The sequence below is a fragment of the Lonchura striata genome, chromosome 2 (genome assembly GCF_050655825.1).
Source record: "Lonchura striata isolate lonStrDom1 chromosome 2, ASM5065582v1, whole genome shotgun sequence".
NCBI lineage: Eukaryota > Metazoa > Chordata > Aves > Passeriformes > Estrildidae > Lonchura > Lonchura striata.
In genome coordinates this window covers 123,808,263-123,834,254 of record NC_140704.1, presented here as the reverse complement: position 1 = coordinate 123,834,254, position 25,992 = coordinate 123,808,263, and the positions used below count along the sequence as shown (strand labels likewise).

General features: G+C 42.0%; 1 protein-coding gene across 1 annotated transcript in view; it reads left to right on the top strand.

Moving 5' to 3' along the window:
- The first annotated feature begins 2,087 nt into the window (after positions 1 to 2,087).
- SLCO5A1 (solute carrier organic anion transporter family member 5A1) overlaps positions 2,088 to 25,992 on the top strand; it is a 73,109-nt gene continuing 49,204 nt past the window's right edge. The window contains exon 1 of the mRNA XM_031503737.3: positions 2,088 to 3,024. Within this exon, the coding sequence (XP_031359597.3) occupies positions 2,103 to 3,024 (922 nt within the window). The 5' untranslated portion in view covers positions 2,088 to 2,102. The remainder of the gene's footprint in view (positions 3,025 to 25,992) is intronic.

Here is a 25,992-nt window from a genome sequence, read left to right as displayed (position 1 = left end):
TGATTAATCAGTCTTAAATATTTTTTAAAGGAGGAGAAACAAATCAATTGTAAATCTTCCATCCTTCCAGAAAAGCACTAACTATTCAGAAATGTGTATGGTGTTATGCTTCTTTGGTGTATTCCTTCACATTACTTTATGGAAAAGACAAATATCTTAATAGTTCACACTCTATTATGCCACAACAAATACAATAATTTGCAGGACTATTTAGCCTTATCCTGCTACTAGGGCTTTAAATACAGGGACTTGAGAGCAAAGCAAACCACTGCAATTCAAGACACTACATAAACCTAAAAAAGGAGATTAGGAGAAAACCCTATGAGGACTAATCTCCAAACTACTTTTCCCAGATTTCGCATGTGCTTCCCAGTTTGGGAAGCATTGGAGCATTTGGGTTTGCATTGGAGAAAAAATCTGGGACAAAAAGGATCATAAGGTGATCTATTTTCCTTAAAATAAAAATTTCAAAAATCATTCCTTGGTTCTTCTCACTTTTTAGCAGACGATTCGGTTCTGTCTTCCGAATATTTCCACCTTTTATACAAGACGATGCAACTCCATCCTAAGCATCCTAAACGCCGCCCGGGGCTGCCGGCTGCCAACCGTGGCGCTCCGCGGACTTTCTCAGCCACGAGCGCCGAGTCGCAGCCCTCAGCAGCTCCGTGGGTGAGCAAGGGCACCGACCGGGCAGACCCCAAGGCGTGCCCCGCCGCCGCGCTCCCCGTCCCGCGGGGGCTCCGGCCCCTCTGGCGGGGTGTAGCCGGGTAGCCGCGGGCCGGCAGGGCAGCTCGGAGGGCACGGAGCGCCCGGCGGCATCGCCCGGCCCGGCGGCGGCTGCGGGCGCGCCTGCGCTCCGGCGCCAGGGGAGGCGGAGGCGGCCGAGGGGGACCCCGGCGTAGGGTGACAGGCGGGGCGGGGGCGCAGGGCCCGGGCCGGCCGCCCCCGGCGCCGCACGCTCGGTGAGTAGCCCCGTCGTTTTCCTTCGCAGCGGCCGGGGGGACAGCCCGGTGCGCCCGCCGGCTCCGCCGCCCTGCCCGCTGGCCGCCCTCTGGGGGCGGGGGAGATCCGCTGCCGGGGCGCGGTTGCCCGGGTGCCGTTCCTCCCCCGCCCACCCCTCCGCGGGGCCGCAGCGAGCGGGAGGCGGCGGGGAGACGAAAGCGGACAAAGGAGGCAAAAGGCGTGTTCCGCTGCCGGGGTAGGGATGTCTGGGCACCGCTCTGCACCGGGCGGTCCCGGGGGCACCCGAGCGAGCTGGGGCGGCGGGGTCGGCCCCGGGTTGCTGGGTCCCGGGGTGCCCGCCGCCGCTGCCCGGCTCCTGCTTTGTTCCCCTTCCCTCCGCCTGCCGCCGCTCCCTGGGCCGCCGAGTTGTAGCGGAGTATTTATTTCAGTGCATTTATTTTTAGGCTGGAAAATAAAAGGCTTGGCACGGCGACCTTTGGCTGTCGCATCCGGCGCCAAATAAAAGGGTCGCGCTCTGGCCGAGGCCGCCCCAGCTCTTATGTAAATCCATGTGCCGTCCCCAAGGACGCGCGGTCCCCGAGGCGCTGCCGTGGTCCAGCCCCCGCGGGGACGGGGACAGAGGCACTCCCCGGAGCTCAGAGCACACCTCGGGGTCGGGCGGGGAGGGACGGGGCCGCAGGGGCTGGCGCCGCTGACCTCCCGTGCTTGTTCTCCGCCCCGCAGATCGGCAGCAACCCCCCGGAGCTCCGTCACCGGCGTCGGCGGCGAGGACAGAGGAGGATGAGGGCGGCGGAGCGGGCGGCGCTGCCCCGCGGCGGGCAGGCTGTCCGCGGAGCCCCGGCGGGCGGCTGCTGATCGCGGCGCCGCGGGCATGCGGCGACGGGCAGCGGGAGCCGCCGGCAGCGCGGGCGCCCCGGCGGGCGGGCGGCCCCTCGAGCGAGACTGAGGGTGGATGGAGCCACAAAGGAGTTTGGCTGACACGTGCGGCGGGGCGGCCGGCGGCCGCGGCTAGGGCCACCCCCCTCCCCTCCCTCCTCCCCTCCTCGCTATGCTGCGCTCTCGCCGGGCCCCTCAGCGCGCTCGACGCACGGCAGCGATGGAGCCGGCCGGGCTCCTCTGAGCACGCTGCCGGACCCAGCATGGCCTCGGCGGGGACCCCGGAGCAGCGGCTCCCCGAGGCGGAGCGGCCGGCGGCGGCGGGGGGCCGGGCGGAGGCGCCGCGGTGCCGCAGTCTGCCCGCGCTCGGCTCCCCCCTGGCGGCCGGGGGGCGCGGCGGCCGGCCGAGCCCCTCCGCGGGACCGGCTCCCGAGGCCGAGCGGGGCGAGGGCGCCTCTGCCGCCGCCGAGGCTGCCCGGCCCCCCGCCGCCGCCAGCGGCAGCTTCCCCTGGAAGACGGAGGGCGGCCAGCCGGCGGCGTCCGGCCGAGGGGTATCCCTGGGCCCCCCGCTCCTGCTGCCGCCGCCGCCGCCGGCGCTGCTGCTGGCGGGACCCCCGGGCAGAGCGTGCCTGCGGGCAGTGCTGGCGGACTCGCGCTTCTTCCTGGTGTGCATGTGCTTCCTGACCTTCATCCAGTCCCTCATGGTCTCCGGCTACTTGAGCAGCGTCATCACCACCATCGAGCGGAGATACAGCCTCAAGAGCTCGGAGTCGGGGCTGCTGGTCAGCTGCTTCGACATCGGGAGCCTGGTGGTGGTGGTCTTCATCAGCTACTTCGGGGGTCGCGGGCGGAGGCCGCTCTGGCTGGCCGTAGGGGGGCTTTTCATCGCCCTGGGCGCTGCGCTCTTCTCCTTACCTCACTTCATCTCTCCGCCGTACCAGATCCAGGAACTGAACTCCTCCGTTAGTAACGAGGGCTTGTGCGTGGCTGGCAATGGCACTGCCAAAGAGCAGTGGGACTCGTCGGCCTGCTTCAAGGACACCGGTGGAAAAGACCACTCTCTCTATGTAGCTTTATTCATTTGTGCCCAAATCCTCATTGGCATGGGCTCGACACCCATCTATACCTTGGGACCAACCTACTTAGATGACAATGTCAAGAAAGAAAACGCCTCGCTTTACCTAGGTAAGGCAACTTAAAGTACCTGGGTACTTTGCTAAATCCCAGGTCTCTCAGAGGGGCCAGTTACAGGTACTTCTGCCTTAGTCCGGCTGAACAACATCTGTGCTAAGTTTTCCTTTTCAAATGACCTTTTGAAGTAGAACTGCCATTCTCCTGTTTTAAAATGTTTTGTGATATGGTGAACAGTAGTAACGCGTGAAGCTAACGCAGCGTGGCTTAAAGCAGTTGTACTCACACACACCCTCTTGCACGCGTAATAGAGCAGCAGAGAAAGTTGTTCTGGTTGCTGTACCTTTAGCCTAAAGCCTCTATAATGTTAATGCTTAATAAGCACTTCAAGAGAATTTTGGCATGCTTTGTTTTACTTTTCTATCATTTGCCTTGAACTAGTAATGAATTTTGACTGGCATTGATACATCATCAGGCATCTCAGAGTTAAAAACCCATTGATAAATCAGCATGTGAAACCTTCAGAGTTGATTTGGGTTATGGCAGTTCAAGGTGCACAACAAAATGAGAGTCCAATTTGGCATACATTTTTCAGCAGCTACGGACAAGTCTTCTTGATAGTTGTGGGACGGTGGGAAGAAGGGGCATCTCAGATAACTGGGTACTAAACTTCATTGGAGTTTGGTCGTGATATTTCGTGTAATGTGCAAGAAGGTTAACTGTCCCCTGGCTTTGCATTAGCGCCTTACATGCTTCTGTAAGAAGTGAACCTCATGTACCCCTTTAGATTCTTTTCACATAAGCAGAGGCACTTAGGGGGCTGAGAGAGCTGTGAAGGGGTTTTGGATACTTAGCATTACCATCTGCAGTTCAATTTTATTTGGCTTTACTTAGCCACGGAGATAATAATTGCGTGTAAAACACACATTATGGAAGTTATACACTTGTGGAGTGTGTGTGTGTAACTACTTTACTGAGCAAAAGTGGTCATCTGGATCAATGTTTTCATTCCTTTTGACCTGTTCTTGGCAATTTGACTGTTCCCTGAACCGTTTTAAAGCCATGCAGAGTCTGCGTGCAGTGTCTTGAAAAAGCCTGGGGCACTGCAGGTTTTTGGAAGGAGGGAGAGGTATTCACTGCACTGCAAATCTGCATGATGAAGTATTTGACAAAGTGTTTTTTCCCTCTCTTCTCCTGTCTGAGAAAGGTTAAGTGGTATGGAAATGAAGATTAACTTAGCATTGACTTTATTGGCAGCATGAAAAAACAAAGCATCTCGTTACTGAGGTTGCTAAATTGTGCTTTGGAACTTTTGCAAGTAGGTGATCTCACACAGTCCTCAAAAACAGAAAAAGACAAGGAAATGCTGTAGATGAGGAATGAAGGGTAAAAGAGGTGAACGGTGAGAGAGGTAGAAATCTTTCTTCAGCAAAGGGGAAGGCAAGGTCAATGGGGGGAAATCCTCACTGTGCAGGAAAAATTATGCCTACCACTGATGTGCTTCTAGCACAGGAAATAGTAATGAAATGACTCAGGTAATTTTAATTGCAGTGAAGTTAACAAAGGTAAAAGGCACTGGCAGCTGAGTAGACTCCATGTGACTCTGCCTGCCAGACACTTAAGGCACTTAAGGCAGCTTTGATCTATACTGGGAGGACCCTTGTAGAGTTGAAGTTCATTTTTAGTGATTCAAGAGAACAAAGATACATACACCCAGCTACAGTGTATGTGAAAAATTTATGCCTGTGATTTGATTGTGACCACAGGAAGAATTAAAATGAACACAGAGTGTGTTTAAATATGGAATAAAATGTACTATCACCTCCATTCAGTCTTGAAGCCACTGAGGGCTAGAAGCAATGTTGTCTGCTGTTGGAAATCTTGGTATTATCTTTTTTAAATAGTGTGGGGTTCTGAGGAAGCATTTAACTTGTTAATGTTAAAATATTTGCCTCACTTCAGATATAGACCAGTGCCTTTTTGAGGGGCAGGAGTAAAATTTGAGTTTTTGCGGGAGAAAGAGCACTGCTTGGCACGTTGATGTGAGCAAACATGTTTTTGTTGGATCTTCTCAATGGTATTTGGAATGTTGCATGTCCTTGAGGAGAGGCAGCAGACAGCCCAGCCAGGTGCAGGGATAGGATAGAAGTGGCCTGGGCATGGCTCTGCAGGCCTGCCACCTTACATCCTGTGTTATGCAATGCCTGGTTCTCTAGGTGGTGTGTTTCTTTTACTGGGGAAAACTATGCAAGTGATGTCAAAATGTAAATTGTATGTCTGTGTGTAGGCATGAGCTAACAAAACGTCTTGGAGCAGGCCATGGCAGTTGAGGTTTTAAGCAGACATGAAAGCCTGGGGAAACATGTCCTAGTCACACAGATACTTGTGTTTGAGTGAGGACAGCTAATTCATAAAAAAGTATCCTCTAACATAGGATGGAAGGTCACTAACATGTTTGTTCATAATCATGGTGGTATTGCATCCTATGTTTTTCTTCCAAAGGAAAATAAATATATATAAGTGTGCAAGTGATAAAAGGTTCCCTGAGCTTCACAATTGATGAGCTTTTGACTGTGCAAGTGTGCCCACTAATAGTAGGTCAGTAAAGCCCCCCTTGAGTATCACTAATCCTGATTCTGCAAAAACTCACCTTATGTGGCTGTGGAAGCTATCTTATTTTTTTTCCAAGTTAATCCAGCTCAGGGCTCAAGTGGCAGTAGCATATCCTCTTAAGTGTAGGCATGCAAGCTCAATGTGGACAGCTGTTTTAACATTCCTGGCTGGAGGTCCTCCTCTCAAAAAACATATTTGATGCTTATACATAGTCTCTTGGCTGCCTACACTTAAGTCCATCTGTCAGAATGGCACAATGCCAGTTTACAAGGTGCTGTGTCATTTTTAGTAGGACAAAGGTGCCAAGCAGGGATGTGTATTTGGGCTGCCCGCATAGCAGCGTGTGAGCTCTTGTGTGGGATGTTTCTTCCGTGTGAAGCAGTGTCACCTCCGGGTCCTCCCACCCCTTAAACTTGACAATACTTTGGTGCCCTGATGCTAACTTTGAGGAATGTGTGACATCAGGCTTGAAAACAAGTAATGGCTGTAACAGGTGCCTAGGAAATGTAAGAACTGGTTCCCTTAATCACAGATAATCCAAAAGGGAAGTTGCACACTGTGTATAAACTGGGCAGTCACTAAATGGTCATTATCTTCTCCAGAGTCTCTCCCTTTTATGCTCAGCTGTACCGTGATGTTTGTTGTCAGCTGCCTGATGTGCATAGGTTCTTCTTTTAAGTATTTATCCAATTAAATTAATTGCAATTCAGTTTGAAGTTGAATTTGACTTCCTGAGTCTTGTTTTGTATTCTTGCTGGTGTTTCTGCTACTTGTCAAATTCTAGCACTTAAAGCACTGTGCTTTTTCTAAACATTGTGGGCTTTTTTTTGTAGGGATCCAACAGTTTGTCTTGAATGTGAGTTTGCCTTGTATTATATCAGGATTTTAAAAAGCAGCTCTTTAAAATTAAGTCTGGTACTTAGAAGTTTTAATAGTGGCTGAAAATTTCTAAATATTTTTCTTTTGCAAGTGGATATTGTTATAAAAAATGAACTTACCCTAAAAATTCACACATAGAGAGGCAGTATTAGGTTTTACAGAAATATTGCACTAATGAAAATATTCTAGCATTCAGGAATGGCTTTTACCAGTACCCCCACAAAATGACTAGTGAACAAATTGGTCATTGTGCTAAGGATGTTTTATTTCAGTTTCCTGAATACTGTAGGCTGGCTAGGATATGATATGAGAAAAGTGTCTCAGTTTAATTTTATGCAGACTGTCCCTAGCTTTTGGAACAAACTGTAATTGCAAAATGCAAAGATAAAGGTTTTATGGGATAATGGCTGAAAAATTGGATAAACCTATGCAAATGGTCTTGGTACAGATAATGGCTGAAAGCCAGGGAAGTAAAGTCATTTCATAACCTGGAAAAAAATTTAGACAAGTTTCAAAAGTATTTTGGAATCCTGCTTTGTTTTCATGAGGATTGTTTGTGGGTTGCTATTCTAGCATAAAATAAACCATTTCACTGTGACAGTATTCTGTCTGGAAAACATCTCCTTACCCGTGTTTTACAGGTGGATATTCTGTATATGTACCCTTCATGTCTTTGTTACAGACTTCCCCAAAATCTTTATAAATGTATGTATGATAATTGATATCCACATCCCACTTGAGATGGCAGGAGGGGTAGTTTCATATCAGAAACCCACCACCTCTGCCTGCTGGGTCCTAGGCTATAGCCCAGCTGCCAAACAAGTTAGGTCTCTGTAGCGTGCTGTTGCTTGGATGTTGGCACAGGAAGCACTGGATTTTTGTGCCATTTTGATTTGGCTGCTTCTGGGCTTATGGATGTCTGTGGAAGACAGAAACTGGAGCCCATTGGGGGTATTAGGTCCTTTATGTGGATGCTACAAGGTCATTGAGGTTTTCTGAGACAGTTTCTAGCTGAGACTTGCTAGCTGAGCAGAGGGAACCATCTAGAAATAGGGAAACAGTTGACCAGCATTTAATTTTATTCTCACCATTCAGTTTATGACCACTTTTGGTTTACTTTTGTAATATGCTTCCTGCTAACCCAAAAGGCTAGTTTCCTACAGGGTTTTCTCAGCATTGATCCCTATAGCTGGTGAACTCTACAGAAATCGTGCGTTTATTTTTACAGCATGCCTGTGAGAAGGAAGATTTTTTGAATCAAAACTTGAGGCAAAATGGTGTGTTCACTAGTATTTTTTATTGCTTGCTCTATTTTACTTGTAAAGGGGAAGTGTGCAGAACTTATTTCTCAAATAAATGATTTTACTTTAACTCAGAGAAGGCTACCTCTTGTTTTATGCAGAGGCAAGCACTAAGACTTGATCCATCAGCAGTCGTTTTTTTTTTTGTGCAAACCTGGGATGCATCGGGCACATCCAGGCAAGGGAGGGGTTTGTCCCTGCTCTGCAGTGGGGCGGCTTCACCTTGAACACTGTGTGCAGTGCTGGGTACCATAATATAAAAAAGATGTTAAACTATTAGAGAGCATCCAAAGGAAGGTAATGAAAATGGTGAAGGGCCTTGAGGGGAAGCTGTGTGAGAAGTGGCTGAGGTCAGTGTGTCTGTTAAGCCTGGAGAAGGAGAGGCTGAGGGGAGACATCATTGCAGTTACAACTTCCTTGTGAGGGGAAGAGAAGGGGCAGACACTGATCTTTTCTCAGTGGTGACAGTGACAGGACCTGAGGAGATGGCCTGATACTGTGTCAGGGGAGGTTTAGGTTGGATATTAAAAAAAAAGGTTCTTCTCTCAGACCCAGAGTGTGGTTGGGCACTGGAAAAGGCTCCCCAGGGAAGTGGTCACAGGTCCAGCCTGAAAGAGTTCAAGAAGTGTTTGGACAGTGCTCTTGGGCACATGGTGTGACTCTTGGGGATGGTGCTGTGCAGGGCTATGAGTTGGACTTAATGACCCCCTGTGGGTCCCTTCCAACTCAGTGTATCCTGTGATTCCATGAAATGTGTGTGTGAAACACTTGTTTTGTTTGCACACTCAGCTGGGCAGCGCTAGCAGAAGGCTGAACTCACTGTGCTCTTGGCTGGGGGTAGGGAGCATCTTGGGATGCAGGTGAGTGACTGCAGCTCTTTTTGGGTATATGGATTATACTGCTTTCTCCCACAGTTGATATAACACTCAGAGGATGCAGTATTATGCTTCTCTGGCACACAGTAGCATCCCTTTTTTTTGTTAAAATGCTGATCAGGCAGCTGGCACAGTTCCTAATAATTGCTTACAGTAGCACTGTGCAGTTTTGTTGTTCATTACTATAACTGAGGAAATAGATAGATTTTACTTTTCTTCTTCACTTTAGTTTCCTATTTCATTGATGGACTGATGCTTCTTTTTCATACTGTAATCCTAGATATCGTTTTCTTAAGCATTTAATTAAGCTGATTTTTTTGTCCTTTTAAGTAATGTGTACATAACAGTGAGTTCAGTGAAGAGTGGGGACAGCCATTGCTCTGAAGTTCTCTGCCTGCAGGATTTAATGTCGTGAGTGATATATCTTCACTTGCTCTGCCAGTGTTGTGTCCCTTAGGGATGCTTTCTGCATCTCTCCAGTTGTGTCCTTGCCATGAGCTGTGGTATTGTTCACAAGCAGCTGTATTGACAAAGCATCACTTCCAGTAACTGGCAAAATGCACTTTGTCCTTCTTAGGAGCAAGAAGAGACTTAGGCACATGCTTCCCTGATTCTCTTTGTACTAAAGGACAAAAACTGGGTTGGATCCAGGGTTCTGAAACTCACTGAATTCCCAGGCCCAGTTGTTTCCCTTGCTGAGCATTTATCAAAAGGTTAGCATTTTGTTTCCGAGGTTGACAGTGCCCTTTTCACCCTCTTGAGCTTGGGAACAGCGTTTTCTTGGAGAGCAGCTCCCTTCTCTCTCAAGCTCTGCTGCAGGGCTGGTTTGTGCAGACAAGTGTCTCCACCTGCCGTGGTCCCGGAGCAGCTTGGAAACCTAGACATGAAAGTGGCCTTTAAGTAACAGCTTGTTTGTAGCTTTTGCCAGGAACTGAAGGCTTGGGATCTAGTGTCTGATTACCTGGGGTCTGGAAACCTTAGCTGTCTGCTGGATACCTCAACTGTTTGTAAAAGGTCACTGTGACTACTCCTGTTGCAGGTGGATTAGAGGTGCTTTGTGTTTCATCCATTTTCCCTTAACTCTCATTCAGTGGCTGCCTCACCAGGGAGGTCTTAATTGCTGTGAAAGTGCTTATGCAGTCAAAAGAGAGGAGGCTGGATTTCTCTGTACTGTCATTCAGAGACATATGGGTTTCTGTCTTAGTTGTGCAAGAAATACAGGCAATTTTAAAAATAAGCCTTCTGTTTCATCCTGAAGGCCAGCATCCGAAAATTCAGGTTTTTAAAGTAGATGAATGGAATTTATCCATGTTTTTTAAAAGAACAGAAAACTAACTCAGTCATGTTAAACTTTTATGCTCTTGTTTTAATCTATGGAGTATTTTTTACCCTGATAGCACTTATAAAATCCATTGTTTCTTGTGAAGAATGAACTCAGTTTTCCTTTTTTGTTGTTTTTACTCGCCTTTTGTATTTATTTTGAAAACAGTTGAGAAGCCACCATGTGAAAATAGCACCTATTTCAGCTGGTTCCCTCTGGAAGTTTTTGCCCCTCTTGACTGAAACGTCAAAGTAAGCACTAGCTCTGATTTGGCTGCTGATGGATGGGGCAGTGTCACATGAACTCTGAGGGCCGGGCAACCTGGTCGCCTGTCTTCCTGTGAATTGTCACCAGAGCTGTCAGAATTTCAGCTCACAACTCCAAGGGTGTCTCTGCAACCCCCTCAGCAGCTACAGGGGTGCTGGGACTTACTGGGGCTGTAATGGGGAAGCTCTGAAATGGCACAGTGGGAAGAGAGAGCAAACTGTTGGCTTTCTGATTGCTGGCATCCATGCTTTTACTCAAACACTGTGGTCCTTTTACCTCAACTCAGTTGGACAACTCAGCTGGGCACATGGGCTGGAGCTAGCAAATTTATGACAGAGACAGCTCTGCAGTGTGCATGCAGGTTGATTTCACCCGAGTCAGCCAAATCCTTCCAAGTGCCCAGAAAAAAATAGGACATTTCCTGTGATGGGAACAAATACATCACTGCTCGGCAGTGAACAGTGGAGAGATGTATGGGCTCTGTCCTGCTCTGCTACTGAGCAGTTTGGGCATCTGTTGTGCTGTCACAAGGCCAGAAATTTAGACACTGACAGCATTAACGAGAGAGCTAACGAACTTGGGACTTTTAACTTCTCTTGTTTTCTGCCACAAGGAATTTGTTCTTACCTGAGAAATCAGGAAGTGCAGACAGAAACTGGAGTGTTATTTTATGCTGCCATTAGACCTGATAATCTAATCAGAAAATATTAACTCTCATGTAAGTAAACAGCTTACTTGGCAGCAAAGACAAATTACACCAGTAAAAAACACCATGCTGTGGTATGAGTTACATTTTGTGGTGAGTTTGAAGGTGATGCAGTCAGAAAAAAAAACTTTATATTTTTCCTTGTAGTTTGAACAAGCAGGTACATGTGCTTGCAAAGCAGTACTGCAGGTCCACTAATTGCATGCATCTTTGATTCTTTTCCCCATTTTTAGTACAGGTTTCTTTTCAGCAGCTTGCTTCCTTTTCATCAGCTTCCCAGGATATTTTTTTAGTGCTTCCACTTCTTTCCCTGCTTATATTGACGTTAACACTTTGCTTACATTGCACCATGCACAGTAGGACCTCAATCTGGTTGTTGCCCTCTGCACCTTTTATCTTTGATGTTTACTGGATTAGAATGAAATCCTCAAGAGTGTCTCAGTAGTGATTTTCTTAAAATCCACTTCTCTGAAATCAGCTACCAGCTCTTCCATTTTTTGAATTTAGCAAGCTTTTCTAAATTAGGGGCACCTTTCCATATTTACCCGTTTTCAGTCGACTTCTTTGAAGTGACAAAGATGAAATCCTGGCAGGGTTCCCCTGTGATAGTACCATTTTCTTTCTGTATTAATTAAGCTATCCTCTAGAGTCAGAATATTTCAGATAATGCATATATTAGCCGAGTATATCTTCTGATACCTTGTGATTTGCTATTTTATACTTAAGTTGTAGTTTACTCCAGTGTTTGTCCTGGGTTTCTTCACAGCTATTGACTTCAGATGTCATGTAGGCACTGAAAGGTGCTGGTGTGCTTCTGAAGTCAAGTGCTTTCAATCACACCTTCGTTCCTGCTTCTCCTTTTTTCATTCACTGATTCAATTAAAATCTGAATACCTGACCTCCCCAGAAGTAATTTCAAGTAATGTATTTTTGTAGATAATCCAGAGTAGACAGGGAAATAGCTGTAAGCTCTGCTGTGGTGGCTGCTAACCTGTGATTACTTAAACAGAATGTGTCAAGCAAGCCTCACTTGCATCTACAAATATCTAAAGGAAATACTCTGGAAGATGTTACCTGACATTGCTGTGTGTTAAGCTCTCCTTGTACTTGAAGAGAAATTGCTGTATTCAGCTGGGCTGTTAACTCAGTAGATTTTGCTTTGTGTAACAATTGAAAGCACTATCTTTTCCATCAAAGATTCCAAAGGAGTCAGCTCATAGGCTCAGAGGTCAAACCCATGTGAAATTCATGAGCAGAATAACCTGTATATGCCGGTTAGGTGGGAACTTTCAGCTGAAAAAGCCCCAGGAAAAGTGAAGGAGAAGAGGAGGCTGAGTGTTAGCAGCATGGGGTGTTAGTGCCTCTTCTGTGTGTTGCAGGCCAGAATGGACTGTCAGGAGGCACCTGCCAGGGACAGTACCTGGAGCCCATGGGAAGGGCTGAAGATGCTGTTTTAAGTGTCTGTGGAGTACAGGAAGGTCCATAACAAGGCTGGTGAGTTTTGGCAATGCAGAGAACAGAGGAGCTTTCCTTCTGCCATGCTTTTCTTTCTCACAGAGCAGCATTTTCCACTTTTGCCCAAAGTGCCTCTCCATGCCATTCATTGGTGCCTGCCATTTCAGTAGCAGGAGTTTAAAAAGTAGTAGCAAAATAGTTTTTCATTTTGTGAGTTTTTAATCTAAATTTATGTTTCTGCTTTTTAATTCGTCCCAGTGAGGGGAAAAAGAGATTTAATGATGAGTGTAACCTTCTAGGGTGCAAATAGCTTCAGTAATAATCCTCCTGTTTAAAAAATGTAAAAAAAACCTGTTACATAATAAGAGAGTCTGTAATTGTTGTAAATATGATGGGCAGTGTATATCAACTTGATTTAATACAGCTGTCTAGTGACAGAAATAGTGAAGGTATATCCCCAGGGAATTTTTACAGTCACAGGAGAAAATAGCACATGAAGTTTTTGAGTCTGCAGAATAGTAGTGCTGATGCATATCAATGTAGGCATTTATCTGGTAAGTTATATAATTGGCCTAAAATAAGAATTTTAAAAAAACTGTTTCTTCCGCTAATAGAAAGGAAAAGGGAAAGAAGTGGGATTTTGGGGTCATCTGAAACAATTCACTGTTAGTTTGTTACCACAGTTTGTTAGTTTGTTACTTGAGGAATATTAGTCTCGTTACACAATGAGAGTAAAAAGACTCTGAACTCAGCACTACATTGTTGTAATAAAATGCCATACTGTAAAAAATTTTTCAAAAGCATAGCTGAGGACTGAATTGATGCTTGAAGGAAGAGCTGTATTCTAAATTATAGTTCCTAAGTAGCTATTGCACTGTTTTGATACATAGAAGTTGTATATAGTCATTGACCTCAGTGACTGAACAGTTTAATGATATTGTGATTATAATTATAATAATAATATAATTATAAAGGATAGAGCTGTCTGGTATGAATTTCTTTGACTGCAGAAGCAAAGTAGGCAATAGTATCTGTGTGTTTACTCCTATCCATGGCTTCCCCAGAGCCTCTGGGAGGAGGAAGATGAGCAATACTCAGAGTGCCCTCTGCTTTTAGGAGTACCTCTGTGACTCACCCTATGGAGAAGTACAAAAAAAGACCTCTCCTCATTAGCTTTTGCTTCTTGTCTTGGTGCTTGTTAGCAGCTGATTTTTGCTTAGATGGGGTCATTTATTGTTCTTACTGAGTTTGTGGTTAATTGCACTAGCTTTGGACACTCACAAGCAGGTAGGACAGACAACAAAAGGGAAGCATGTGGCCTTGAAACGGAAAATAAAAGGAGTGGTTAAGGCTACTGCCCCTGTGCATTTGTGATAATTAAAAGAAGATCAGCCTTCTATAAGAAATGAGGCAAAACTGATGGACTAATATTGGCCAGGCCAGCTAATGGGAAAGAGCCTGAGAAGAGCTTTTAAGCCTGGTGAGTCAGAAGCCTTGGGTAGACATATGCCTTCTCATCTTCTCTAAGGGTAAGAGATTCAATTAACCAGAGAAAAACAGTAGTGTATGAACTAACATAATTTTAAGAGTTCCTACACTGTCATTAGAGTAGCTATTACTCCTTTCTGTAACTAATAATAAAAAATTTTAAGTATTTGGATGAGGTGACAGAGAGGCGTGTATCATGGGATAGATCTATAATTAACTTCCTTTTATGCTTATTCCCCTCTTCATCATCCCTTGCATCCCCACATTCCAAATTTAAATCCTACTGAAATAAGAGCTTACCATGTGTCTGATGCAGTGCCACGCTTTCAAGAAAACGCCATGTTTTTATTGTCAGATTTATATTGTGTGTGTATAAATACCTTGAGCATTACAGAAACTGAGGAAGGGATCTATCATGTGTTGCAGTTTCAGGATATGTGAGAAATAACATGATCTGCCCAAGCTGGCATACTGAAATCTTTTACTAACTGCTAGACCAAGGTTGACCATGTTCCTCTAGGAAGAGTAGATTTAACTGGTAGAGACAGTGAGAGGACTGATGAGTGCTTGTGGTAGAAGAGTTTGATAGCTGTAAGGTTTATATTAGCAGGTAGGTATTCTACACTATGAGCCAGCTGCTTTTTGTTTGGATTGTGCCTGACAGTAAAAAATGATGGAGTATATCAGGAATGTTGTACATTTCCCTTGTCTATTTTAATAGGATGCTCAGATCAATTATTTTGTGGTCTGAGCATTAGGATTTCTCCAAAATACAGCTGTGAGGCTAAGTGAGTATTCTAGTGCTAGATTTGTCACAGTTTTCATGGTGTCTTTGAAGATATTAAGAGAATTAGTAGCATAGCATTAGAGAAGAAGGGTTGATGTAACCCTTGTATTGTGTCACAATTGCTGGATGGTCTTAGGACTGCTCACTGCTGCTTTTCTGTTGAATCAGGATAGAGAGTGTGAGGAGCAACGTGGTTATTTTTATGTGCAAGGGGACAAAGAATGATACAAGAATTCTACCCATAATTTAGTCTATGTTGCACACCTGTTAAAAATACTTCTTTTTTTTTTTCTTTTTTCCCATAATTTCCTTGAATAGCAAAATGGTGTGGAGCTTAGGGAACTGATAGCTGGTGGTTTTCTGATGTGGGAGATTTGACTTGAATATGTGTGGGTGTTACACAGCCCCTTGGTGATGTGCTGTATATTCTTGTTACACATCGTGCCAAAATAGACAGTAATCCTTTTACGTGGGATTGTCAAGTAAGTAATAATAGAGTACAAGTCAGTGCCACCAGTTCCGAGATTTTTTTTTGATAAACATAATTGTTATTCATATCTCCTAGATTTTTTAGTACTTCTTAATCTTTATATTAAGTAAGTCTTTCTTCTAAGTCCTGCATATGTTGTTTTACAATGTGATGTCAACTGCTATCAAGACTTTCCTATTCATTTTTCTAATTGATGCTCTTGCTTTAAAAAGGCCACAGAGATTTTGAGTTTTATAATTCAACTCATTTCCTAATGTGAAAACTTCAGATGAAGAAAAATTTGAAGATCATTTTGTCTGCATAAAACATTTCAATTGTCTTACAAGGAGCTCTGAAAAGATCTGAAGCAATCAGAGTTACTGCCTGCAGGCTGTTCATCCCATTTAGAAGACATGAAGTTGGCTGCTCTGCACCAGGGCAGACAGATAAGTTGTGCTGGAGGAGAGAAGCAATTAGCTCGACAGCAAGCACAGGGCAGAAAGGGAGGTCTGGAGGCGTTTAATTAATTCTAATGCTTTTGTGCTTACAAGGACCAACAGCTTGCTGCTGCCTCCTCTTGTGGTTCTCAAACCTGGTATCTAATGAACATTAGATTTAGTTAAGCTTTCCAGGTAAGTTAGTAAATTACAACTGTGACACATTCCCCCTGAAGGTAGTGAAGTACATCTGATACTGCGTGGGAGCAGGGTCTGATATGTAAAGCTTTTTCATTTTTAAACAAATAACAAGGCCTTTTGGTATTTTTGTACTATATTTGCTTAAGTAATCTGAAACAATGGAAAAGACATGTCATTTATTAAATATTTTTCAAGTCACCAAACCAATTAGAGAGCAATAAACTTTTTTTTTTTCCCATTGTGGACACAGTTTTGGGCAAGTATAATTTCTATTAATCTGAGTTTGATGGCAAAATTACTTTTGATGGAAAAGTGTTTAGCCACCAGTGTATACTTATTTGCGTAGCTTGACATTTTGAGATGCAATTTGCTATTTAATTCTCAGTTTTTATTAATTTTAACTTCCATTCATTCTTGGGTGGAAAATACAAATAAAATCCCATTTGGTTGAAGGTCATTTCTCTATGTAACTCTTGCTTCTGTTTTCTTCTAGTACATCGTTCAAGACATACCTAGACTCCAGTATTCTGGAGAGGATTACTTTTTCCATTTGCTCCTCATGAGAATACCAGCTCTGTGGCTTCAGGCTTATGTGTTTTTATATTTATAAATATTTCCCTGATAGGTTTCAGCAGTGTGTGTTAATAAAAGGATGATCTCTCTGATGATTTATTCTTTGTGCAGGAGCACCAATGTAATCCAGTTTGAGTTGTAATCTACAAACTTTAGTTTTGGTTAGATGTTGCCTGTGTTTAAATATCCCTGTGTCACCTCTTATTTTAACGGTTATCTGTATAAACAGCTTTATTATTCCATTTTGGAAGCAAACTTTGATATCACATTGCAGTTAATATAGTGTTTTATCACACTAATTGTCTGTTAGTGTAGTTTTTTTGTGATTAAAGTGTTCTCATTCCACATTACTGTATTGCCCAACACTTGCATAACAAGATAATTAATCTATACTATCTCAGAGGAATAAATAAAAGTACTGGATGAGGGTCACAGCTTTTGATAATGTAACAATAAGAAAGCTGAACTGAAATGCTTGGATTTTCCCATTTTGATGGATTTTTAAGTGCATAGCTTTTTGTCTCCTTAATCTTCTGGGACTTTCTAGCTGAACATTGTTACTGCTGAGGTAATAGTTTACATGGTACATAGAATCATGGAATCATTTAGATTGGAAAAGAAGGACCTTTAAGATCATGGAGTCCAACCTTAGCTGAGCATTGCAGTGCTAGTTTGGTTAGTTAACTTGAATTGGATCTGGAGGCTGCTTTCCCTGAGGGCTGTCCCTTAGCTTTTGTCAGCAGCAGATGTGTTTTGGTGTGATGTGCTGCCTGGCCGTCTCTGACCCTGTGCTGTGGGTGCCTGCTGCTGCTTTGAGGGTTTTGTGACTGGCACTGAGCACACCTCCAGCTGCTCTGACACAGCTGCCAGGGCAGGTTCGTGCCAGGTCTGCAGCTTGTTGGTGTGTCCTGGCATTCTTGGGCTGGAGTGGGACAGCCAGGGCAGCCGGGAGCGGGTGGCTCATGGAATCACCCAGGCAGCAGCCTGCACATGTGGGGGTCATTCCTACCAGCATCTGAGCCACAGAGGAGGCAGCTGCCACAAACATCTTGTTTTTAACAACTACCTGAAACTTCCATTCTTTTAGTCAGCCACTTACTTGAAATGAGAGGTGGAAGGGAGGCTTTTTCTTCAATGTCATATTTGTAGCAGTGTCTTCCTCATTGCACATTTTTCAGTGGAATATTTTCTCTAGAGGTTTTTTTTCTCGCTATTATTGTGACTGTTTGAAACTCCCACACTGTAGCTAACAGTTACATTATGCATTGATAAGCTTCTTACACACTTGTAAATACAAATTTTCAGGGTTATGTTGTAATGAATTGTAATACATTATTCATAAATGTGGTGCTTGTGTAGGATAGAAGCCAAATATAAAAGCCATTTGGTCTTACAGAGTGTTAACTATTGAAAATGAATGATTAAGTGATAAATGAAGAAAATGTAATAGGGATTGGTACCCCTGATAATAGACATGCTCCCTTTCTTTCCTTTGCAGTAGGAGTTTCTCTTCCTGCATTTTGAACAGACAAGCAGACATCTCCCCAGGATGCTGCCAAACTCACCTTGTTCTACCTTGCCTCAAACATTTAATTTTCTTTTCTTTAAACCAGGAGAAATTATATTCATGCTGAAGTGTTTGTAATCTGCTTTTGGATACTGCAACGATGAATCTGATCTAAAAAAAATAGGGTAGAATAGCCTTTGAGATTAAGTGCTGTTCTTTCCCTGAGTAGCACATAGGGAGATGGATGTTACAATCCAATAAGGTATTTATTCTGTTTCCAAATACATTATTCTTACAATGAAAGGTCAAATAATTTTTATTTAGGGATGAATAGAATAGGAAGACAAAGTGATGCATTCTATTTCTTAGAAATTGCAATAAATGGAAGAGGATGATAGTGCAGAAATGTTAGCTGAAAAAGCTCTGTGAAGCCACGAGGCAGGATACCACCACATATCAGTGCTAAGGGAAACCAGTGTTGAACCCCACCAGTGAGGAAGGGCTTGTTTGCAAGCCTGGCTTTTCCTTCCCCTGAGAAATAAAGCTGACGAGTCTCTGCAAAGATCAATATCTCCACTGTCACAGTCAATATCTGTTACTGTCACACACATGTGTGTGCTTTTAGATGGATTTTATTTTATTTATTATAAATGCAGGAGGGGGAATATCTCCGTTCTTTAAGACTTGATTCCTTTACCTCTTCCCTCGTCACAGATACCTGAGGTTGTATTAATTGAGTGATGACATCTTGGGCTGAGGACCTCTGGGAAGCTGTACAGTTGTGCCATGCCAGTGGAAGACTTTGGAAAGGAAATTAGACAAACCAGTTAACAGTAATAGCTAAAATAATTTAGAATTGTTGCAAATTTTTTTTTTTTCCTTGAAGAAGATCTCTATAGAAATGAAAGCTGCCTATTTTTTCTTTTCTTTCGAATGGAATAAAGTAGTAACAGGAAATAGTATATGTACTGAGTAAACAGTATATGTACTGTAAACATATGACTCAGGTGAGCTTACTGAAAAGCTGTGCTAAATAGTTAATTACTATTCCACTAATCAGTGCTCCTATTTTCCATCTGAGAGTTCAGGATATTCCTGAAACTGCGAAATAAGGATGAGAAGGCTGTTTTCTAATTTTGTTTCTTCCTGTGACAATCTGAAGACATTTCATTGATTTCTGTGGTTTTTTTTTTTCCTGTATCCTGTCAGTGTAAAAGAGAACATGGTGTGATCTAAGCTTTTTACTCTTTCTTTTATTTTAAAACTATGCAAATAGTTTTTTATTGCATCTTCTGAGTCAGTTCTATAATTGAAACATTACATATTTTCTGTGATTTTATGGAAACAAATGAAATTACTGTGTCATTTTCTCTATGGACATTTGTAAAGGTACAACAGAAATGAATGGACGCATTCACAAAACATGGCTAGGGAAGGCAATGTCCATCAGCCGTGTGCTAAATATCCTGAAGAGAAAAGCCTGGGGTGGTACTTCTGAATTGTTCCTCCACTGGAAAAGGAGATGCATGCTGTTAAGAGTTACCTACACAGTTTCACAGGTGTAAAACTGAGAAGTAGCATTTCAGTTTGATTAGTCAGCTGTGTTAGCTGGGAACAAGTGTCTGATTCTGCTGGTGTTGTCACTGCACTGTTTTGATCTTTCAGCTGCTTATCTTTTCCCAACAGTTTTAGTGTTTGAAAAGCATAATGCTGTGTTACCATCATTTGTGTGTTCTGGAAGAAACATTTGCCTGAGTGGTTTATTTTATGAGTTAGCAGATGGTGATTTAAATGCGCTTGAACCAGCAAGAGCCTTGGTTCTCTAAGTGTGTCTCTGGCTCAGAAAATCTCCACAAAGCTCTTACAAAGTGATGAGCAAAGTAGCTATGGTGTTTGGGAGCACAAATGGAGCAGCCATAATGTGTTTGAGAAGGGTTTGTACAGTTTTGGGGGTTAGAATTGGCCTCTAGGCAAGGACACGTTACTCAGGTATAAAATGGGGTGACCTTAAGTATGCAGCAGGTGAACTGCTTGGTGAAAAAGGAAATTATCTGAGAAATCTCAAAGCTGAATTTACTGTGCCATGTTTTCAGTGTTTTGAGCCCTGTATTCTGTGTATGAGTGTTAACATGATATATTTAATAAAAGCAGCTGAAGAATTTCACCTGCGTAAGAGGCTACAAGTGATGAAGGTCTGTGTTTGTCAAAAGTTCTGCAAAGACCCTTTTTTAAACTTGTTTTGTTTTGTCTGAGCCATTTGTGGTATGAATATAGTGTCAACACTGATGGCAGAAGTAGATGTATAATCTTGGGATTTTTAAAAAATTTATTAGAGACTTGCAATGTGCATTAGAGATAGGCATGTGTCAGATACAATTATCTGTGTATGGATATGGATCATATGGATCCAAGTATGTTTTGTTAGCATATATAAATAGTAGATACAACAGTTTTACTTCAAGGCAATGTGATAGATGTTTGTTCTGGAGGCAATTTTTTATTGTAGATTGTGTTTTTATTTACAGAGTTTGTTAGAAGCAAGTGTGATTTAAACTGATTGTAAATTTAAGAGCCTTCTTGCTAGTGTTGCATTTGATTCTTTTAACTTTTACATTGTGTCTCTTCTACAATGACAACCAGACATTTTACAAGAGACAAATGAAGGCTTGCACTGACTTTCAAATGAATATGTTTAATAAATATTTGCGAGTGCTCTGTTGAAACTCTATCTGCACTGGCATAAATTAATCACGTGACAATTTCTTAAAATGATCACTGCAGTGGATAACAATTGCAGTTAGGTATAACATGCAGTTTAGAAATGTAGTACATTCTTTATATTTGCTTTTTGGAAGAGTACTAGGTGTTTCAGGTTTTACTGATGGACGTTTTTATTCTTTGTCTATGGGCTGTGGACTCCCACTTGTTATGTTGGCAAATTCATCAGTATGAATCTGAGCTGTAGTTAAGGATCCAACAGTGTGTGAAGACATGTCTCTTCTGTCACATGTTGCAGAAAACTCCCAAAGAGTGAGAAGATGCCAGATCAATTTTCATTGGACTTGGAAAAGCTCTGACAGCAGCAGAGACCACTGGTAACACTTGAAATCATGGTTATTCCAGGCAACTCCAGTATCATTCCTTGAGGATCTTCCTGTCAATCTCTCCTCTCTCTCTGTCAGAATAATTTAATAACTGAGGTTAAAATTTCCCAAGGAGACTAAGGAAGTCAAAGGACCTAACTTTCAGTGGATTTCAGTGGGATTTAGGGCACAAATTGAATTTTCTTTGCCAACATAAGATAAGAGTTTCAACAAATTGTTTTTTTGTTATAAATTGATTGAAAGCTGTGATAGTTTGCAGATTGTGTGCATAAGTGTAATCTTCCAATTAAATCTTCTTAGTGTAAATAACTGAAAACATATTCCCTATGAGAATGGATGCAAATGGACAAAGATACTAGAAAGAAAGGTCACTGAGTTGCTTGAGTGAGAAAAATCTGCGTCAGGAAATACATTTGATTTTCATTGTTACTTGATAGGTTATTTCCTGAGCCCGCCTGAGCAGTGTCTGCCAGGTCAGTTTTTCTGGGGTGTCCTTGCTCTTTGGTGCTCTCAGAGTCACCGTGGCAGAGGGGATGCCCAGGGGTGGCTCAGGACAGCCTCGAGGTTCCTTGGCTGCTGCAGCCAGTACTGATGCCACCACCCATGCTGGGACAATCTCTGCTAAATGCTCAGCTGATACACCTGTGAAATGGCAAAGTGCAGACCCAGCTCTGGCCCTTCCCTTGCCAGGGTAAGGCCTTTGGAGATGTCTCAAGGCATCATAGCCAGGAGGGAAGATGAAGAGGCTTCTTGTCTTTTGGCATCCTTCTTTGGAAAGGATGGGGGCTGCAAAATCTACTGTGTTAGAGACAAAAACAGAACTGGTGGGATAATTTCATGCTTTATTGGGCCAGAAAGGACTGTTATGCTCATTTACTCTGACATCTGTGTTCAATCAGACTTCATTACAGTGTTATCCCTATCCAGAGCTCTATTTATATAAAACCATATAGCTTAAAACAAAGCACTCACAGTTAATCTACCATGTCCCTAGGAATATTATAAACTATTTTGTTAAAAAAATTGCTGCCATGAAAGTGTGTCTAAAGTTGTCAGAAAGTAATTTCTGTGTAGCCTCTAGCCACCACATTTTTATGTCTGTGAAAGCATCTTTTACTATTGAAGAATAAAACTATGCTTAATAATCTGTTAATCTATGTAGTTGAAAAACAAAGCTGTCATGTCTAATTCTACTCACAGAAGAAAGAAAAAGCCAAAATGAACAATCTTTTTTTAAAAAAATTGCAGACTAAATAAAAGGATATTGGCATTTTTCTCTAAAATATGTCAGCTGAATAATTAAATTACCTAATTAGTGAAAGTAACTTTAGCTGATTAGAAATGTTTCAGATTTTGTAAGTCAGCCATATATGGTGTTTTGAAATAATCTTGGAAAGATCCCTGTAATATAAATAGTTTTCTCTTGGAAATGCCAACACTGCAAGTTAGTAATACTTCTGTATTTTATTAACATATCTTATTGGAACTGGGAATGAGCTGCAAATGGAGCTGTAAATCACAATGACAATTTATATCTTAAAAAGAAAGACAAATGTAGCTATGATATTGCCATTTGTGATAGGAGAACCTTTTGTTAGAGTGATTTTTTAAAGCTACACATGATGTTTAAACTATGCCTTTTAATAACACTGATAAAAATGTTGTGATGGTCTTGCTCTGACAAATGCTGATACAATTAAATCTTTATTACAGAGGTATAGTGATTTAGGCTTTTTTATGTAGAGAAAATTTTTTGGTTTTGATAATTTTGAAATGTTTAACTTACATTGAATTATTTTGATCTTTATGTAGGACTACAGATTAGCATTTAAAAAAATAATCTTTTTTGCTTGACTCAGAGACAAAACCAAACCAAAGCAAACCATGTAAAACACTTTACTTAAAATGTCAAACTAAAATATTTTTGCAATTTTTATTTTATTATGGGTTTTGCTTGTCAATATCTACCTTTCCTCAAGAGGCATACATTTTGTTTCTTTCAGGACTTGACTAAAATGGTCTAAGGAAATATATTTATCAAATCATATTTATTTATAGAATCAGTTCATTACTAACAAATGGTGTCTGTGGTGATTTTCTGTACAAAAACAAAACAAAAATATAAATTAATTTCCTGCCTGTTGATTTCTTACAAAACACTATTTACCTCTTTTTTTCCATGACTCTCTGTAATCTCCATTTCATTTTCTCTGATTTTCTTGAGTATCTCTAACAATTCATGTCCCATTATCAGATTTAGGAGGATCTTTTCAGGGATCTGCAGCAGCAGCTTGGTGCTGCTGTATCCTATTTCATGGGGCTGCATCAGGAGCGTTAGGGTTGTTTGAGGACGATTTGTTTCTCCCTGGTGGGGCACCCATTAGCTCCTTTACCATGGGGAAGGAAGAATTTGCTGGGGTGCTGCTTGATGATATTTTTCCATAGCTGGGATGAAGAGATTGAGTTTGGTGGGTGCTACAGCAAGAAACACTTTGTCCCCAAGCAGAACATGGAGTTGAATAAGCTCTCCTGTCTATCTTACAATCCCTCTGGAAAACAGAGGAGAGATCCTTTCCCAGAACCCAAAGCTCAAGTTTTATTTCCAGAATCAAACATTTCACTATATTTTCAGCTTCATGAAGGTGCCTAAACATTGTTGTTCCTATGAAGATAAAGACCATATTTTGAAGCTTTGGAGGTTTTCATAAAATAGCGGTGTTGTCCTTTAGCTAAAATAAACAGTCTCCTCTATTTATAACAGTTACACATGGATGGAAATGTTTTTCAGACTGTTTGACCTGTAATAATATTTTCACTATTGTTTCAAATATGACTATACAGCTCTGCAATTCACTTTGCCAATTGTTGTTTAATATATTTTTATTGAAGCTGTTGCAGCTTTCAGCCTTTCTGAATGTAGCAAAATAATTTTTTAGCAATACAATAGATGTTAAAACTCACAGGGTCATCTGCAAATTGCTGGAATAATGGGCTTTTGCTTACAGGCAGATTTTGCGTTAGATATGAGTAATGAAGTGTAATTACTGTTGTTTCGGTTGAAAGATGAAAATGTAAGTGGAATTACAAAGAAAATAAGAAGAAATGATGTGTGGATTGCCCTTCTTTGCAGTCTATTAGTGAGAGGTAGTGAAGGGAAAAATGATCACCAACATTTTCAATAATTAACCTATGCCTCCCAGGCAGAAACCAATTTTTGAAAGGAAATAAATTCTGAGGGAATATGATTGAAGTAATTTACCCCTTTACTTCTTCGTTCTGTTGTCTTGCTGGTGGGACAAACCAAAACAAATATCTATAAATATATATGTGTTAGTATCAGCACCTCACCTTCCCTTTCAGTAGATATTTGGTCTATTTCCACCCCTTCCTCACATTTTCTTTTCTAGGCACAAAGGACCTGTCTTTGAATAATGATGAAGTATAAAAGAATGCATGTCAAACCTGCCTCTGAAAAACAGGTATTTGTGTGTCATTAGCTGGTTTGTGCACAATGAAAGCCCACATCCATAGACATTGGGTATTTAGTGTATATAGATTTTGCTAAGGAATTGATACTTATTCCTGGTTCTTCTGATGGTTTGTGATGGCATGCTCTTAACATCTGGTTCTGTGCCTGATAAATTTCACTGGGCTCTTCTCTGCTTTTCCTCTTAGAGTGGGTGTATTCTCCCAGCTCAGAGAGATGAGAAAACTTGAGTAATATAATCCTGTTGGCTTGTGCTCTTAGACTACCTGAACATGATGTAAAACAAATTAAAAATAAATCATAATACAAAAACTTTGAAGTACTCTTCTGGGCTAGGTTCTGCAATCTTGTAGCTATGGACCTTTCCAGCTGTGATTTTAAATTTGATCTCTTTTTTCCCATTTTCTTATTTGGGATCTGCCTGTTGAGGTCCACTTGAAGACCAAATCTCAGCTTTCACAGTTTGATATTTTTCACAGTTTGATATTTGAAGAAAAGGGGTGAACAACCCTGGCCACTCGAGTGCAGTTAGAAGTAATGCTAAAGACATGAAAATATGCTTTAAGAAGCTGAGATCAACAGATTCTATTAAGCATGTGCCTGGGGATAATCCCTAGAGAAAATGAAATGTCTATATGAAACCTCAACTGTCAAACCATTAAAAACCCCCAAAGCCAAGCAATTAAAAGGCAGAAATCAGATATTCCCATTTGATATGACCTTATGGAAAGAATGCCAATGAGTCAAGAGGCTGCTTTAGTATCTTAAAGATAGCAAACAACTTCAGTGTCCTTTGAGTAGAAGCACCACTGAGTATTACTGCAGAAGTGCCAAATCCTGCCTGCTTCAAGAGAGAAGTCACAGTGGCTTCAAGAATACTCTTAATGTGAATGTTAAATTCACAACTGCGGATTTAGCTCCCAATGTTTTAATTAACTGTATTTGGGAAATAATACAGTGAAATTATCTAAACAATTAGTAGTTAAACATTTTAAAAATAATTTGGAGTAGTAGCTTGCTTGTGATGTAGTTAATAATAATTATATTCAGTAGATAATTTGCTGTATGGAAATGGACACTACTTCTATGACATTTCATTGTTTCATTCTTTGGAGTAGTCAGAACTTTGGGATGCTGACAGACCAAGAATTCAGAAAGGACCAAGCAGTCGCTCAGTAGGTGTTAACACAAATGGTCAATGTGTCTGTCTAGTTGCCTTACTGTTCACAAAAGGAGACATTTTTAAGAAGCATGCTCTTTTGAAAACTTACACTTTAAGAATTCATGCCTAGTCAACTTCTTGGGATATGTTACCTTGTGTTAATAACTCAACATGCCAACATAAACTTTAAAAACTTGAAGATATGGAGTGTTTTTGAGAGCTGATTTCCAGAAAGTAACAGCCAAGAGCAGAGATTTGCCTTCTGTTGCAGCTCTTCCGACATTCTGACTCTGTTCAGCACAAATAGTGTGTGCATCTGTCTGAGACCTAAAATTCAATAACAGTACTTTTCCATATCAAAATTTCCTACATATGGAAAAAAAATTGGGA